This window comes from Culicoides brevitarsis, chromosome 2 (assembly GCF_036172545.1).
Source record: "Culicoides brevitarsis isolate CSIRO-B50_1 chromosome 2, AGI_CSIRO_Cbre_v1, whole genome shotgun sequence".
Lineage (NCBI taxonomy): Eukaryota > Metazoa > Arthropoda > Insecta > Diptera > Ceratopogonidae > Culicoides > Culicoides brevitarsis.
In genome coordinates this window covers 15,898,288-15,913,715 of record NC_087086.1, presented here as the reverse complement: position 1 = coordinate 15,913,715, position 15,428 = coordinate 15,898,288, and the positions used below count along the sequence as shown (strand labels likewise).

The window sequence follows — 15,428 nt, the reverse complement described above, 5'->3', positions numbered from 1 at the left end:
ACTAAACAGCAATAAAATGATAATAAATATTAACTACAAATGATGCAAGAGAGTGTTGTTTGGTACTTTCTTGATAAATAAAAAATTGGAGTAAATTAAAAATGTTACAATGGAGGAAATTTCGCGGGATTTTTTTAGTTTGATAATTTTTATTTATTTTTTTTTTTTTTTTTTTTATTTTTAAGAAAATTATTTTTCATTAATTTAATTAATTTTTGTTTAATAAATTTATTTAAATTTAATAAAATATTTTTTTATATTTTATTTCAATAATTCAACTTTTAATTCAATAATTTTCATAAATTCTATTTTTCTTCAAAATTTTTATTTATTTTTTTTTTATTTTTTTCACTCATTTATGACCAAAGTTTTGTACTTTTTTAATTAAATTTTAATATTTTTCATTTAATTAATATTTATTTATTTTATTTTTTCAGAAAACTTTTCACCTTCACTGCAAACAACATTGCAAAAGTCACTAAAACGAAAACCTCAAGCGATTTATTGACAAAATTTCGTATATTTACTGATGATAACACGAAAACACGACACACACGGGGATAAAATGACGTAGTCGCAATCCTTTTACTTAGCTACATAATAGTAGAAAAGGAGCTTTTTCTCATCGTTGCTGTCACACGAGATGCTTCGCCGTATGAGTGCAAGGTACATTCGGAACATTTTCCTCGTGCCAGTGTGTTAGTGTGTCGAAACGAGAGATTTTTCGTGCATTTTAGTGCATCTATGAGAAAAATTGTGGCGCAATTGATGCATTTTGCGTCGTGTATGCGGTGTGGTTGGCCGGTATTTTGTGTGAGAAAAATTAATGTGGTGAGAGTGACTGGTTTTTTAGTTAAGAGGAAGTTACGTAAAAAGGATTTTTTGAGATATGGAATGAATTCATGATTTTTGAGGTTCAAAATAATAAAATTATTTAGGGATAAAAAGTTTTAATTTTTTGATTTATTTTTAAATTCTTTTCAAAAAAATTGGCTTGGAAGAAATATTTTATTTTAAAATAATTTATTTTGAGGCAATTTTCAAAATTATTAAAATTATTATCAACTCAAGAAAATTTTCTAAAAAAAATTCTTCGAGATGACTGAATAAATGAATTCGAATATTTTAAAAATAAAATTTTCTTTAACGAGAAAATTATTTTATTTCTATTTTAATAGGTAAATATTTTATAAGATTTACTAAAAAATTTTAAATATGAATTTTCTTTGCTAGTTCAATTTTTATAAATTTTATTTTAATTAATGAACTTAAATAATTAAATTTAATAAAAGTAAAAAAATAAATAAAATAAAAAAATAACTATTTTGGGCTGAAAAATATTTCTCGATCAGTTTATTTTTTTTTTTTATTTATTTTTTTTATTACTCTGAGTCGCTGTAAATTAAATTTTCGACAAATTTGATTTTTTTTTAATATAGGTAATTTTTAAAATTTAAACTTTAATCTAAAAAAAAAACTTTAATCAAAAAAATCTAAAAAAGTAAACAAAAAAATCTCTCATCCAAACATAAAATTACCAAAATTTTTCATTCTCGAGCCATTACACTTCATGTCTCTTTCACATCAATTGAATTTACGAAAAAAAACATTACGAAGTACTTGTATTGATATCAAAGTCCCGTTACCTCTCCGAAAGTAAGCATTATTATTATCGTCAAAACATATATCAATATAAAATATCTTAAAATTATATACTCTCTAAATGGCATGTTGTTACTTACACTTACTCTGTCGAACCGCCTCAACTCAAGAACCATTAAAAATACGAAGGAATTCGAGAAAACGAAGAAGAAACCATACAAAATTCATGACAAGCAATTTTTTACCTACCAAACAATTATCAGACAATTACTTATTATTATAATTTCGAAGCACATTTTTTATTTTTCGGAGGTATTTCGCAACGTTACAAAGTTTTTTTTTCGCTTCTTTCTTCGTTTTACGAGTCATCAATTCAGCTAAATTTCAAAAAAAAAAAAAAAATCATCGTATAAAAAATTTACAAATCTTTTTTTTTTGTGTTCTGATCGTGTGTTTCGTACTGTTTTGTTGTGGATGATGATCATCGGCGTTCTATGCCACGTACGTGCATTGGGTCAGTGTAGGACATTGACCTCGCTCACTTACTTCGCTTTACATGCCTGCTTACGAAAAAGCTGGTTTAGCAGGTATCTCTTGTGTGTTCTGTGTGCGTAGCAAGTTACGCATAAAATTACTTTGTAAGAATTTTTTGTTTGACGAAGGTACGGCTTGGAATATTTTTGCGGGTTGATAGGTTTTTTTTAATGAGTACTTGTAATAGACAGGTGGTTTTTATTTTATTTTTTTTTTTTTTTAAAGCGCTCGAAATTTATTTTGAATTTTTTGTATAAGAAAAATCGAAAATCCAATGGAATCCAAAATGAATAGGAAAAAAAATTAAATTCTATCAAAAATGATCGTTTTTTATTTTTTTATGGAGTTTTAAGATTTTTTTAAAAATAATTTAAAAAATTTTTATGATAAATTTTTTGAAAATTTTAATTGTTAAAGTTTTTAGTTAAAATTGTTAAAGTTTAAATTTAAAATAAATAATTTTTAATTTTGAAAAAAAAAAAATTCAATATTATTATAAAAATATATTTTTTTAAAAATATTTTAATTAATTAAAAAAATTTCTTAAAAATATAAATTTTTAATAAATAAATTAAATTTTACATAACTTTCAAAAACAGTTTATTTTTTCTAAAGGCATTTTACTGAATTTTACTTCGAATTAATTTTCAAAATTTTTTTTAGTTATTTCATGAAATTTAATTTTTTTTTTATTGAATAATTAATTTTAATTTTGGAAATATTAAAAAAGTTACTTTAAAATTTTCACAAATATTGAGAAATAATTTTTGAAATATTTTAAAAAATATTCAAAACAATCATTTTTTTAAAATAATATTTTAAATTTTTTTTATATTTTTTTACTGAAATATTTATTTATGAGAAAAAAATAAAATAAAAAAATTGTTCCATCCTAAATAATTGAAATAAAAAATAATTTTAGGGTTTCGTTCGTTAATAAATAAAAATCTCTTTATTCGCTTGTAAATTTCTGTCTTTACAATGTCACATGATTCGCATGTCTAATTCGTCAACAACACATAAAATATTCGATTTCTTAAAAAAAGTCAAAAAAATCTACTTAACGTGAATAATACTTAAATGTGTCTCTAATGTGTCTAAACAGGTCTCTCTTTTGCGTTAAGTTTGCCGCCACTTGCTCAAATTTGTCTTCATTCTTGCGATAATACATGTGCGCGTCATTTTCGAGTTGAGTAATTTTTTCGGGACGCGCATCAACCATCGCGATCCATTGTTCGAGATACGGATTAAATCTGTAGTACGTCTCATTTGGCAACAAATCCGATAAAATGACATGAGTAGCTTCCGTGTCAGTTGCCGAATCAAGAATTCGCAAAAATTTCGTCTTCCACGAACTCAAGGTCTCGGGTGCAGTTTCATGCAACATTTCCGGATTGATCATTTTTCGTCCGTCACTATTTCGAGATTTGTTCGGATTGCGTCCCGTACCGAAAGAGACAACGCACTGAATTTCCTCGTCAGGCCAGATGAGTTTCGCTTCGTGAATGGCGACTGCCGTTGGATTATTAAAAAGCACGCCGCCGTCTTGATGAATTTCGTTGTTCAAGACAAAATCTCCGAAATACGCGGGAGCTGCTGAACTCGCACGAACCACTTCCCACAACTTGGCTTTGTGACTTCCGTTGTAGATGCTCTGGATATTTGGCGGGAAAACGTAGTTTCGGAAGCAATGAGCGTCGATGCGTTGTTCCGTGACAGTCGTACTAATACAACAAATTTTCGGACAATGTGGTAGTTTGACGGTATCGATGATGCGACGATAGCCCACGTGCTTCTTCAACATCTTTTCCCACAATTCGGTGTCGTAGTACGCATGAGACCACATCAATCGCGACGTATTTGATAAGACGTCAAAAGCACTTGGTTGGTAGAAAAGTTGCTTGCCGATCTTTTTGTACAACAAAATTCCTTCTTGCACAGTCATATTGCGTTCGGCAGCCAAGGCAGCGACGAGAATTGCACCCGTAGACACTCCAACGCACATATCAAACAGCTCAAATAATTTTTTTCCCGTCAATTTTTCCAATTTTAACAACAATTCCATCACCATGAGACCTCGAATGCCCCCGCCATCGATACTAAGGATACGAATACCGTTCGACGGCAGCGGCGGCGGATGTCCCAGCAACGCAAGCCCTAATTTCGTATTCTCAACGATGAAATTATCTTGAGATTTGTCACGAAGTCGCTCGAGAAGTCGAATTGCGCCATCTTTTATCAGCTGATGACGCTCTTCCGGGTACTTTTCGATGTACTGCACCAAGTTATACAAGCAATTTCGCTGTTCCTGGGCATTTGATGATGGGTCTTTTAATGATAACGTTGCCAAGAGATGCTGTGACCGATAATGACATTCGCGCTACAAAGAAACAAGAAATTTTCCGTGGTGATGATCTAACTTCAGGGTCATTGTCCACATACACGTAGGAATTTGTGTACGTTTCAAAAAAATAAACAACTAACCTTGAGTGTTTTCGTCAAGCAATTCAATCCGCGATCTATCAGTTTCCTGTGCTGCGAGATGAAAATTTTGCTGCTAAACATCTGTGAGACACACACAACACTCAAAATTTCATGGAAAAAACACAAAAATTGCAGTTACTGCACTGCTCTTGAATTTTTTTTCGCGTCAATCTCAATTTTTCATTTCCTTGTTTTTGTTTATTTTGACTAAATGACGTTCAAAACACATATGACAGCATATGCGACATTTGAAAAAATTACCGTTAGAAAAAATTATTTTTTAAAAATTTTTATTTTATTTAAAACTTACCTCTGATTGTGCTTGGCATCTTGTATTTTTTTATGTTAATCCAAAAAAATAATAAAATTTGATGAAAAAATAATTAAACTTGAATTTTGTTCTTTTTTGTATTATTTTTTTTAATATTAAAACGTTTGCAGGTTCATCTCTTATTTTCAAAGAAATCTTTCATCAAAGAAAAAATTATTTTTTTCACATTTTTGTTTCAATTTTTCTTATTATAATTTATTATTTTTTTCTACATGAAAAAAAAATTAAATTTTAATCATTTTTTTATTATTATTTTTTTTTTTAATAAAAAATCATTCATGCAGAATTCTAATTCTCACGTTGTTTTTAATTTCTTTATTTTTTTTTCTTTGTATAAATTTATAATAATTCACTGTTTAACCATGCTAATTATTTCATGCTACTTAGAATTACTGTTACATATTTTTTTTCTTCAAATCTCATAAATTCATCATGATTATAATAATAAAATAACACTTTGTTGTATTTTTAATGCTTATTATTTTAGTTGTTTTATAAAAAAAAATATAGGTGAATTTTTTCTTTCATTTTTTCACTTCAGAAATTATTATTCTTTTCTTCTTTATTTTTTTTTGTGTTAGGTAAGCATTATATGCTTAGATAACAATAATAAATCCACATAATAATTAAACACAATAATAATACGCATAGTTAATGCGCGCATTACACACCACGTTTACCACCGCCGCAATTATTATTATTTTTTTTTTGTGTTTTTCGTATTGTTGTAATTAAAAAGTTGGAAATTATAATTTTTCTTTTTGTATATGATAAATATTAATAATTATGATAAAAAAAATTACACACGAAAAAATCACGGAAAGAACAAAAGAATACTTATGGAAAAATATCACACGAGACGGTTAAGGTTTGTGACCTCAACAAACGGGGACTCAGATGATTACTAAGCCAATGGTGAAAACCTCATTCTTGTACAACCGTAAACAGTTATTTAGTATGTATGTATTAACTTTTGAATATATATATATACCTATATGTTTCGATTCTTTCTTCTTATTCTTCCTCTCTTGTTAATACGTGTAATATGTGTTTCGGTATAGAATGCCATCATTGGCATCGTCATCGTTTCTTTTTTCTTCTTCTGGTTTAACATTAAGAACTTTTTTCTTTGTGAACGTACATGATGTGTGTATGAAAATGGTAAAAGAAGAAGAAAATGACAACAAGGCACCCAATGTGGCGAGTAGAGTGGGACAGAGACGCGATGGAATGGGGACTCCTGGTTATTTGATCCTTTAATTTGATTTTAAAAAATTTAGTTAAATTATCAATTTATATTTTAAACAAAAATATTGTTTTATATAATTTTTCAATATTTAATTTTTTTTTTGTATATTTAATTAGAAAATTTAATAAATATTAAAGTAAAAGTTAAAAGTTGAAGTAAAATAATAAAAAACGAAATTCAAAATATTTTTAAAAATTGTTTTAAAATTAATTTTATTTAACCAAACTTTTATTAAAAAATATCTTGATTAAACTTAAAATTAATATTTAATTTAACCAAAACATATAGAAAATTAATTTAAAAAAAAAAATGAAATTAAAACTTATAATTCTCTACAAATAAAAAATGATTATTTTTTTAAAAAAATATATTTAATATTAATAGATTGAATAAAATTAATTTTTTATATTTTTTTTTAGATAAATTTATGTTAAAATAATAATTATTTAATAAAAAAAATAAAATTCTAATTTAAAAAAAATAATTATACAATAAATCGTAAAAAAATTAATTTTCTAAAATTTTATTTAAAATAAATTTATTAAGCTAGTTTAAATTATTTTTATTAGTTTTTAAATATTTAAAAAGTTTTTAATAAAAATTTTATTTTTTACAAAAAAAAATATAAATTTTTTTTTTAAATATTTCATTAAAAATTTGTAACTAAAAAAAAGAAATTAAAAAATTTACCTTTCTCCACTCTAACATTACACAATAACATGTAATAACAGTAATTTCGCGATTCTGATACAGGTTTGTCCTCTATACGTATCACATGAATACACATAAAATGCACACATACGCAAGAATAAATATATCGACAAGAACTCTCTGTATTTTTCCTCTTGTTCAATTCTTCTTGATACGTAACATTTTTTTTATTCTCTTCTTGCTTTTACCATATTCGTGCCTTTCGTATGATGACTCGGAAACAGTTATTTTTCACTATCTATGAAAATGGCACAGAATATGTTAATGAATGCATTTGCACATATCATCATGCAATGCAACATGTGATGATATAGAGAATGAAAATATCAACAGTTAAGGTCAAAAATACGGTACAATGCGTAGAACATCTTCTTTCACATAGTTTTTATTTATTTTTAATGGCGCAACAACGGATGCAACTCAGGTGTATTGTACATGTGGGGTAAGTTCATGCAGTTTATTATTATTATGAATAATGAGATGGGAAAAGAAAACAAAAATCAGGTCGAATTACTGATTACGAATAACAGATCGAGTAATGAGCTTTTTTTTTTATCAAAGCTTCAAATAATAATTTTTAAAATTATTATGTAAGTCTCGTAAGATAAAACAAAGAATTTTTCGAGATGACTAAAAAAGGTGAAAAAAAAACCTTTAAAAAAATTTAAATCTCAAAATAATCGTTTTTTGAATGTTCTATCCATAATAATCGAAATTTCCACTCACACAATTTCGTGTATGAGTCAACAGAACACATGCTCACGAATTTCTTCTTCTTTTTCATATATCAGTCGAGTACGTTCATTGACCCCAAGTATAGCGGTATTTAGCGGTAAATTCAAGAATTGTTGTTGTTTTGTTTTTTTTTTGTTGTTTGTATATGTATGTTTGTTGTTCGTCTTGTAAGAAAGATCAAAACAAAGCAGAAGGCTTACGTGAATTAAAACACGCAAGTACGTGAATTAATTTTATATGTACACAAATTTTTTTTTTTTATTGGGGAGTAATTTATTTTTTGGTGGGCTCAAAGCTGTTTTTTTGGTGAAATAACGGAATTCAGAGTTGACGAATAATTTGTACATACACTTAAAAATAATTGCATGGAAGAATGTAAAAATAAAGAAGAAATTCTGTGCATTACGTCATTTTTTCTCTTTCTCTAATATATTTACATTTTTGGATGCATGTGAATTGCGGAGTGCACAGAGAGCAAAATAAGAAAAGAATTATTTAAATAACTTGTTGGGGCTCACCTATAACGGTTCTCTATCAATAAATTTAAATTGGTAATCTATCTCATCGCTTCAAGGAAAAAGTTTCTTTTCATTTAATTTTTTTCTTCTCTCCTCTTACGTATGAACCATTAGAAAAAAATTATATATATATGAGAATTAATCATTTTATATATATATTTATTTATCTTCTTCTTTCTTTCTTGTGAAGTGAATGAATAAAATTCGCTACATGCAAAATAGCAGCAACAACAAAAAAGTATTGAGAGAATGTGATTTTACTTTAATAAATGACTGTATAAAGTATTAAACAAAATAATAAGTTGTTGTGTTGTGTGTAATGATTTTTTAATATTCTGTTGTACTTACTTTCTTCTTTGTACTTGTGCTTGTTATTAGCATTTTTTGTTAGATATTTATATATATGGAGAGAATTTAATTGTTATTGAAGAATTCATGATCATCGTCAAGAGGTTTTTTGTTCGTGGAATTGATTGGGAGATTAATTTCTCACATAATTTAACTTTTATTATGTGAGAGATTACGACACGCAGATTTTTTGTTGGAAGAGGTATAAGTAACAAGAGAACTTTTTACTAAAAAGGCTTTTGGAAGAAATTAACAAATTTGAATTAGCAAACTCGAGATTTTATATTGATGGTTGTTTTGTATAATATATCTACGTTATCTTTTAGACTAATGATTAATTGAAATTCAAAATTCTTAAATTTAAACTTAATCTTAAAATTAAAAAAATCGAAATAAATTTGAAGAAATTTCCAACTCTTAACGTAAAAAAGCTTAAGACTGATATAAGTTTTGTTCTCAAAAACTATAGCAATTTAGTATGACTTTCTGACGCCTTGTTAGGTCTGAATTGGTTAACTATTCTCATTTTTTGGTATGTTTCACATAATTAATTCTTGGGTCGGTGTCGATTTTGCACTCTATTGATTGTTCGGTTCGTATGTCAGTACGTTGGGGAAGATTCGACAATATTTCCTCCGATAGCGGTTCGTTGACAACATTCTCGACTTCGTCTCTAAAAATGGCTGACGGTGGTGCGTTAGGGAATTCCCTAGCTCTTCTCTTTATGGTTCTAACAACTTCCTCTACCCTTATCCCAACTTCATCAGACTCAAGAACATGTTTTCTGCCTAATTTTAAAATGATCGCTGTATGGACATCGAAATTTGTTGTGATGTACACATGATGAAAATTCTGCATTGTGATAGTACCGTTTCCAATGTTTTCCCAATTTGAAATGAAATTAATTATGAATTTATGAGAATATGCATAGACTGCTATGAGCAAGTGAAAAATGAAAATGGAATTTTTTTGTGAAAGTGTTTTTTAGGAAATTCAATTAACAAAATTATATTATAGACAAAAAAATTACAGAGACTATTATAACGGTAGACTAAACATTGTGGACGAAATGTCCGAACACCTTTATTTTCACTTCATTGATACGATTTTTCCTGAAATACGTTCAACTACCATTTTTCTTGGATGTTTCTATAACAATTTGAATATCGTGCATATCTTCGACGATAGTGAGACTTTATTTGAAACTTCAGAAACATTTGATTTGCAAAATGATGATTTCTTAGAGTCAGATTTCTTCCATTTTTAAAATAAAAATAATTTTTCTGCTGTGACAAAAGACAAATACATTATAGTTAATTTTAAAAACCTAAATCGACTAACACTTTCAAATCACATTTTGCTAATTCAAACTTTTAAACAATATTAATTTTTGTCACTAAAAACCTAACATGGAATTTTAAAAAAATAATAATGAATAAAAATTCACAAAATCCTTTTCAACATCAACAAACCTACACTGACTTTATTGAATTATTTTATTACATTTACAAAACGATTACTTCATTGCTGTTTAATTTACTATTTTTTACTAACTTTTGACATCATAAATTCAATTTATATTTTTTTTAGTATAGACACTTTACACTTTTTTAAATAGAATTTGATGAAAATCCAACAACATTTATATTTAAAACTTTTTTGGACAATAAGATTTTTCTAAAAAGATTATTTATTGAATATGCACAGCAGAATATATTTTTTTTTACTAAAGACCATTTTTTCAGGTAAGTTACTCTCTCTCTCTCATATTTTTTAAATTTAATATTTACTTTTTTTTTAATTTTGATGATGACGCAAAACCGAAGAACGTGTCAGAGTCTGGACGAGGCACATCCACATTTTTGACAAATTTTGACCTTTGTTTGAGTGGCTGTCGTTTGGAAAGACGCCATTTTATCCGTTTTATCGATGCTCGGGGTGAAGCACATGTCGATAGTTTTCATCGTTCGTGGTTTAACTTTTGGTTTGGTTGGTTTCGGATTTATGTCAATAATTGGTGGAGATGTCTCCTCTGACGTTTCGTCGTTGATGCTTGAATTGCTACTTCCTACATTAGTACACATGCTAAGACGTTTACAACACAAATTTGAATCACTTAAGCCTAAGAATTGTAGTTCTGGTCGCTCTTTCGACGATGTTACGGCGGCGCTAGATGATGATGATGGAATCGGTGTTGGAGCACTAAAGCGACGACAGGATAATTCCTTCTCTCTTATACTATCGCGATATTTGTTAAAAGTGTAACAATCAAAATATTTGTTGTAATAAGAACATCGATTCAAGTAAGCGGTATCAAGTGAGTATTTACGTTGAGTTCGACTTTCAGCTATTAGACATTGACTATTTGCGATAATTTGATTAAATGCAGCCACAGATTGATTTTCCAAAATGACATCTAAACTACAATTATACTGAGACAAAGTCCGTGTGGGACTGCCAGATGGAGAATTTTGCTCCGTGGTGCTTTGTGACGCACTACTAACATTCAAGTGATAAGGATTAAAGTTTTTTTGATTGATTGTTGACAATAATTTTGGATTTTTCTCGTTACTACTACATCCAGGAACAACATCGAAAGCAAGGGGCAACAAACACGATGATGGACCATATTTGTTCTCATCATTATCGCTAAAATTACTTCTTTGATTAACATTTTGATCTACATTCGGGACAAATCCCGCTTCTGAAGACAACGAGGTACACGGAGAAATAGCAAAAGAAGGAGGTAAAGGTGAAATAACGCGTTTCATGGGTATTGGGGCTTCATCATGGATGGGAACCAGTTCGTGTAACATCCGTTTTCGGTCGTTGTTGTCCGCTGGGGGACTCGGTGATGTCTCACAAGCTACGGAAAAATATCAAAAAGTGAGTTTGATTGAATTTATAAAATTTTTTAGGGGAAAGCACGGCAAATATTTAACAAAAAAATCACAAAACAAGCACAAATACACAACATCTAAAGAATTTCTGCAACGCCATGTGCAGAAAATGAACACTACTCTACCTTCCCTTCGTCGTACCTTCCTCGATGTCTTCGTTTATGGCGCCATTGTTAATATCTTTTGCATTGTGCACCACTAAATCCATTCTCGAGTCGAGCGAAAACTGCTTGCCGGACATCAATATGCCGCGAACTCTTCGTCTCATAGCTGGCGAATCCTGGTTCTGGAAGAAAATTCAACAAATTTTAGAATTTTGAAGATTTTTTTGAGTAAAAGTCTCTAAAAAAGCTACGTTAAAGATTATTTACAGAAATTCTGATGCCAGCATATGCTTTGGCGAGAAACTCGTCGGTGTCGAAAATAGCTGCGAACGAGCCATTCACAATTTTCGGAGACATTGGTGAGTTGGCAAGCAGCAACGACGACCCGAATGCTTCGTTTTTCTCACGAGTGTCTGGAAAGAAAATATTTACAAAGGAATTTGGGGATTCTATCTATGAATTTTTATTAAAAAAAATATTTTTTTTTACCTTTTAGTGAAACTTTTGCTCGTTCTCCGACTTTGATGCCAAGTTCAGTCAACAGTTCAGTAGTTACAAATCGAATTTCGTTCCAATCTTTTAAAATATCTTCGTTGGAAGTTCTAGTCGAAGTTACTGTGAATCTTATGACGTATTTGCCCTTCAACGAAGCCGGTACCGCATGCATGTTTCCGCGATGATTCAGACGTTTTAACAATTTTTCCGTTAATTCATTTTCACCTTTGATGCGGAAAACGACCATTCCTGTAAAAAATTACCATTTAATAAAAGAAAACTTTAAAAAAATGAAAAAAATCACCCAAATGTCGTGCTGCGGGAACCTCAAATCGACAATCCGCCAAAATAAGTGCCTCTAATTTCTGCGCAAGACGAACACCTTCACGGATGTGCTTTTGTAACCCTTTTATGCCGTAATTGCGAATGACGAACCACAATTTTAACGCACGAAAACGCTTACTGAGTGGAATTTGCCAATGCTGGAAAGGTAAAAAATTGTAAATTTATCAAATTTTCATTAAAATTAATTTTTCTTACCATATAATCGATTGCCAATCCCGAATTTTCGTGTTTCAAATACAACGGTTCGACATTAAAAGTTCGATGGAGCGCCGAGCTGTTCTTTACCCACATGGCGGTGCAGTCAAAATGGACCATTAACCACTTGGATGGATTAAAAGCGATCGAATCAGCTAACGTGATGCCATCTAACCACGTTCGGAATTCGGGACAAATGAAAGCTGAACCAGCATAAGCCGCATCAACATGCAACCAAAGCTTGAATTCCTGACAAATTTCGCCAATTTCACGTAAATTGTCGAAAGAACAAGCGCCTGTTGTGCCGAGAGTGGCACAAACCTAAACGGACATTGAGATAAAACTTTAAATCATCCGAAATTTAAACTGTTACTCAAGTAAATTAGTGAAAACAGTTGGTTTGTGCTACGGCATAATTAATTAGATCCCTTGAGAATATTTTGTGAGTGTAGATTGCATGGGCGTATATGGCACAAACACAAATGAGCCGTCACCGAGTATCAACCGACGAGAATAAATCCGATTATAGTCAACGTTTGTTTATATTTTTTCAATGTTGGTGGATTTTGTTCGGTTTTGCGACGGAAAACAACATTTAATGAATGAATTTCATTCATTTTTGTCCCAATTTTGCGATTTTTCTTGTCGCAGGTGATGTCAATCAACAATAAATTAGCAATATTAAAACTTACCCAGAACGGTACGAGCCCTTGTGCGATATCCTCGATGATTGCCTGACGTAATGGCTCTCCCCGTAACGACAAATTCTCATCCGCTTCGATATATCGCATCCGTACCAGCCCAATAAGTGCTGCTTTTTCGACACTCGAATGCGCCTGATCCGAACAATAAGCCACCAGTTTCGCATTTACTTCGGAATCTTGCAGGCCCGGTGACTTTTCGTGATATCGCTTGATGCCTTGCGTTCGGCCTGCCAACAAACACACCAACGTACTCTCACTTGCTGTCGTTTGGATCACGCCGCCGCCCTTACTTTCCTTCGACAGGTGCAAAAACTCATCCGGCAGCCCGATCATCTTGCCCAGCCAATTCATGACGATAGTTTCGAGTTCCGTGCATGCCGGTGACGATGCCCAAGTGAATCCGATGCAATTTACCGCATCCGCTAACATGTCCCCAAGTAATGATGGAAAAGAATTCAGAGCGGGAAAATACGCGTGCATATGGGGACTTTGCCAATGAGTCAGCCCAGGCATGATGACACGTTCAATATCCTCGGAAATACTTTCCCAACTCTCACCGTCGACGGGCGCTTCGTTCGGCACCAAATTTCGCATGTAACCTGGCTTGACATTCGGAAAAACGCGACGTTCACGGATGTTTTCCAAGTAATCCGCGATGTAGTCGACCATTTCCTTGCCTTTTGGAGAAAAAAAAATTGAATTTAAAAATAATGGAAATCAATGTGATTTTTCTCGTAAATGCTTTAAATTTAATATTGCAAAGACACAGAGGAAAAGAGGAAAAATCAACATATGATAGAAGAAGGTTGCAACGACGCGTGGATCCTATTTAACGCAAATATATATTCACAACTTATTATCGTTCCGAAAGCAATAAACTGCATTAAAGGATTTATTCGGCGTAAATATAAAATTGTAGGAATGTAAATTGTCACAGTGTCACGCGAAAAAGAAGGACAAAGGGTTACAACTGTTCGACAAAAGGTTTTTTTATTGCTTTTTTATTTGTCTGTCTATTTTTTTAAATTTAATTTTTTTTACCAAAAATTGCATTCATATTTTTTAAAAAAAAATTCTTTTATTTAATTTATTATTAGGTATTTTTTTAAATTATTTTTTATTTTTTTTTTATTATTTTTAAAATATTTTTTTTTTATTTTTTTTTTTATTGAAAAAAATAATTTGTCGACGTGGAGGTCAAAAAACGAGCCAAAAGTATTTTTTCCTTTTTTTACTAATATTTATTTAAATAGCATGAAAAATTACCTCTTCTCCGATATTCTTCGATATCCATTTTTGCAAAAAAATATTTATTTTTAAATATTTTTTAACTAAAATATCTTTCAAATAATAACTTTCAAAGTTTTTTAAGTTGAAAATTTCATCCAAAAATAAGAATTTTCACTTTTCTAGAAATAATTTTAATTTTCTTTCCTTTTTTCAAGAGAACATAACTGGCCGAAAATCGTTCAAACACTGTCAGCTCTTTCACTATTTTCAAGTTTTACTTTTTTTCTGTGACTTTTATAAGGATTCTCCGTAAGTTTGTATTAGTTTAATGTTTTTTACGCTTGAAAAACTCTTTTGTCTATGATGTTATTTATGAATTATGACAGTTTTTCGCACAACTTTGTAATGACGACAAGTGAAAAGTGAATGGCGCTAATCGGAAATGTAATCAATCAATAAAAATCATGTGGGGTCGAGACAGTTTTAATCCGTAAGATTATTTAGTATTTTTTTCAAAAGTGATTTAATGCTTGTTTTTGATTTAATTTTGAATTTATGATTGTTCTTTGTGGAATTATGTAATTGTGTGGGAGATAAAAATATTTAATATTACAGAAAAATTAAACAGTGACCAGTTTTCTGTAAAAAAATCAAATTATTTTTAATTTTTTTTACAAAGATTTTTTTTGTGTTGGAATAACAGCAGAAATTACAAAGGAAAATTTTTATTTTTTTTTCACTATTTTTTTTTTATTTTTCCTGATTTTTCTGCTATTTCTGTCCACTGCTAAAGAAAAACTGGCATCAAATTTTCAGTTGCTTCCCAATTTATACTCGCATTGAAATCGTTTTTTTTTTCTTCCTTTTCGATTTTCTTCGTGATGCTGCGTGAGTGGCGTACAGGACATGCTAAGGAATAAAAAAACAATTGTGACGTCATGAA

At 29.9% G+C, this 15,428-nt stretch overlaps 2 protein-coding genes across 2 annotated transcripts; both read right to left on the bottom strand.

The window, feature by feature from the left end:
• Positions 1-3,061: 3,061 nt before the first annotated feature.
• Positions 3,062-4,818, bottom strand: LOC134830146 (calcium-independent phospholipase A2-gamma-like). Its single transcript, XM_063843535.1, has 2 exons — positions 4,621-4,818; positions 3,062-4,516 (listed from the first exon to the last, which is right to left on the bottom strand). The coding sequence occupies exons 1-2, from the start codon at positions 4,699-4,701 to the stop codon at positions 3,197-3,199; spliced, it is 1,401 nt and encodes a 466-aa protein (XP_063699605.1). The 5' UTR covers positions 4,702-4,818; the 3' UTR covers positions 3,062-3,196.
• Positions 4,819-11,255: 6,437 nt separating this feature from the next.
• LOC134830477 (histidine decarboxylase) lies at positions 11,256-14,656 on the bottom strand. Its single transcript, XM_063843979.1, has 8 exons — positions 14,522-14,656; positions 13,244-13,932; positions 12,552-12,872; positions 12,316-12,493; positions 12,006-12,260; positions 11,784-11,929; positions 11,538-11,698; positions 11,256-11,378 (listed from the first exon to the last, which is right to left on the bottom strand). Exons 1-8 carry the CDS (start codon positions 14,547-14,549, stop codon positions 11,372-11,374), a joined length of 1,785 nt encoding a protein of 594 aa, XP_063700049.1. The 5' UTR covers positions 14,550-14,656; the 3' UTR covers positions 11,256-11,371.
• Positions 14,657-15,428: the final 772 nt, after the last annotated feature.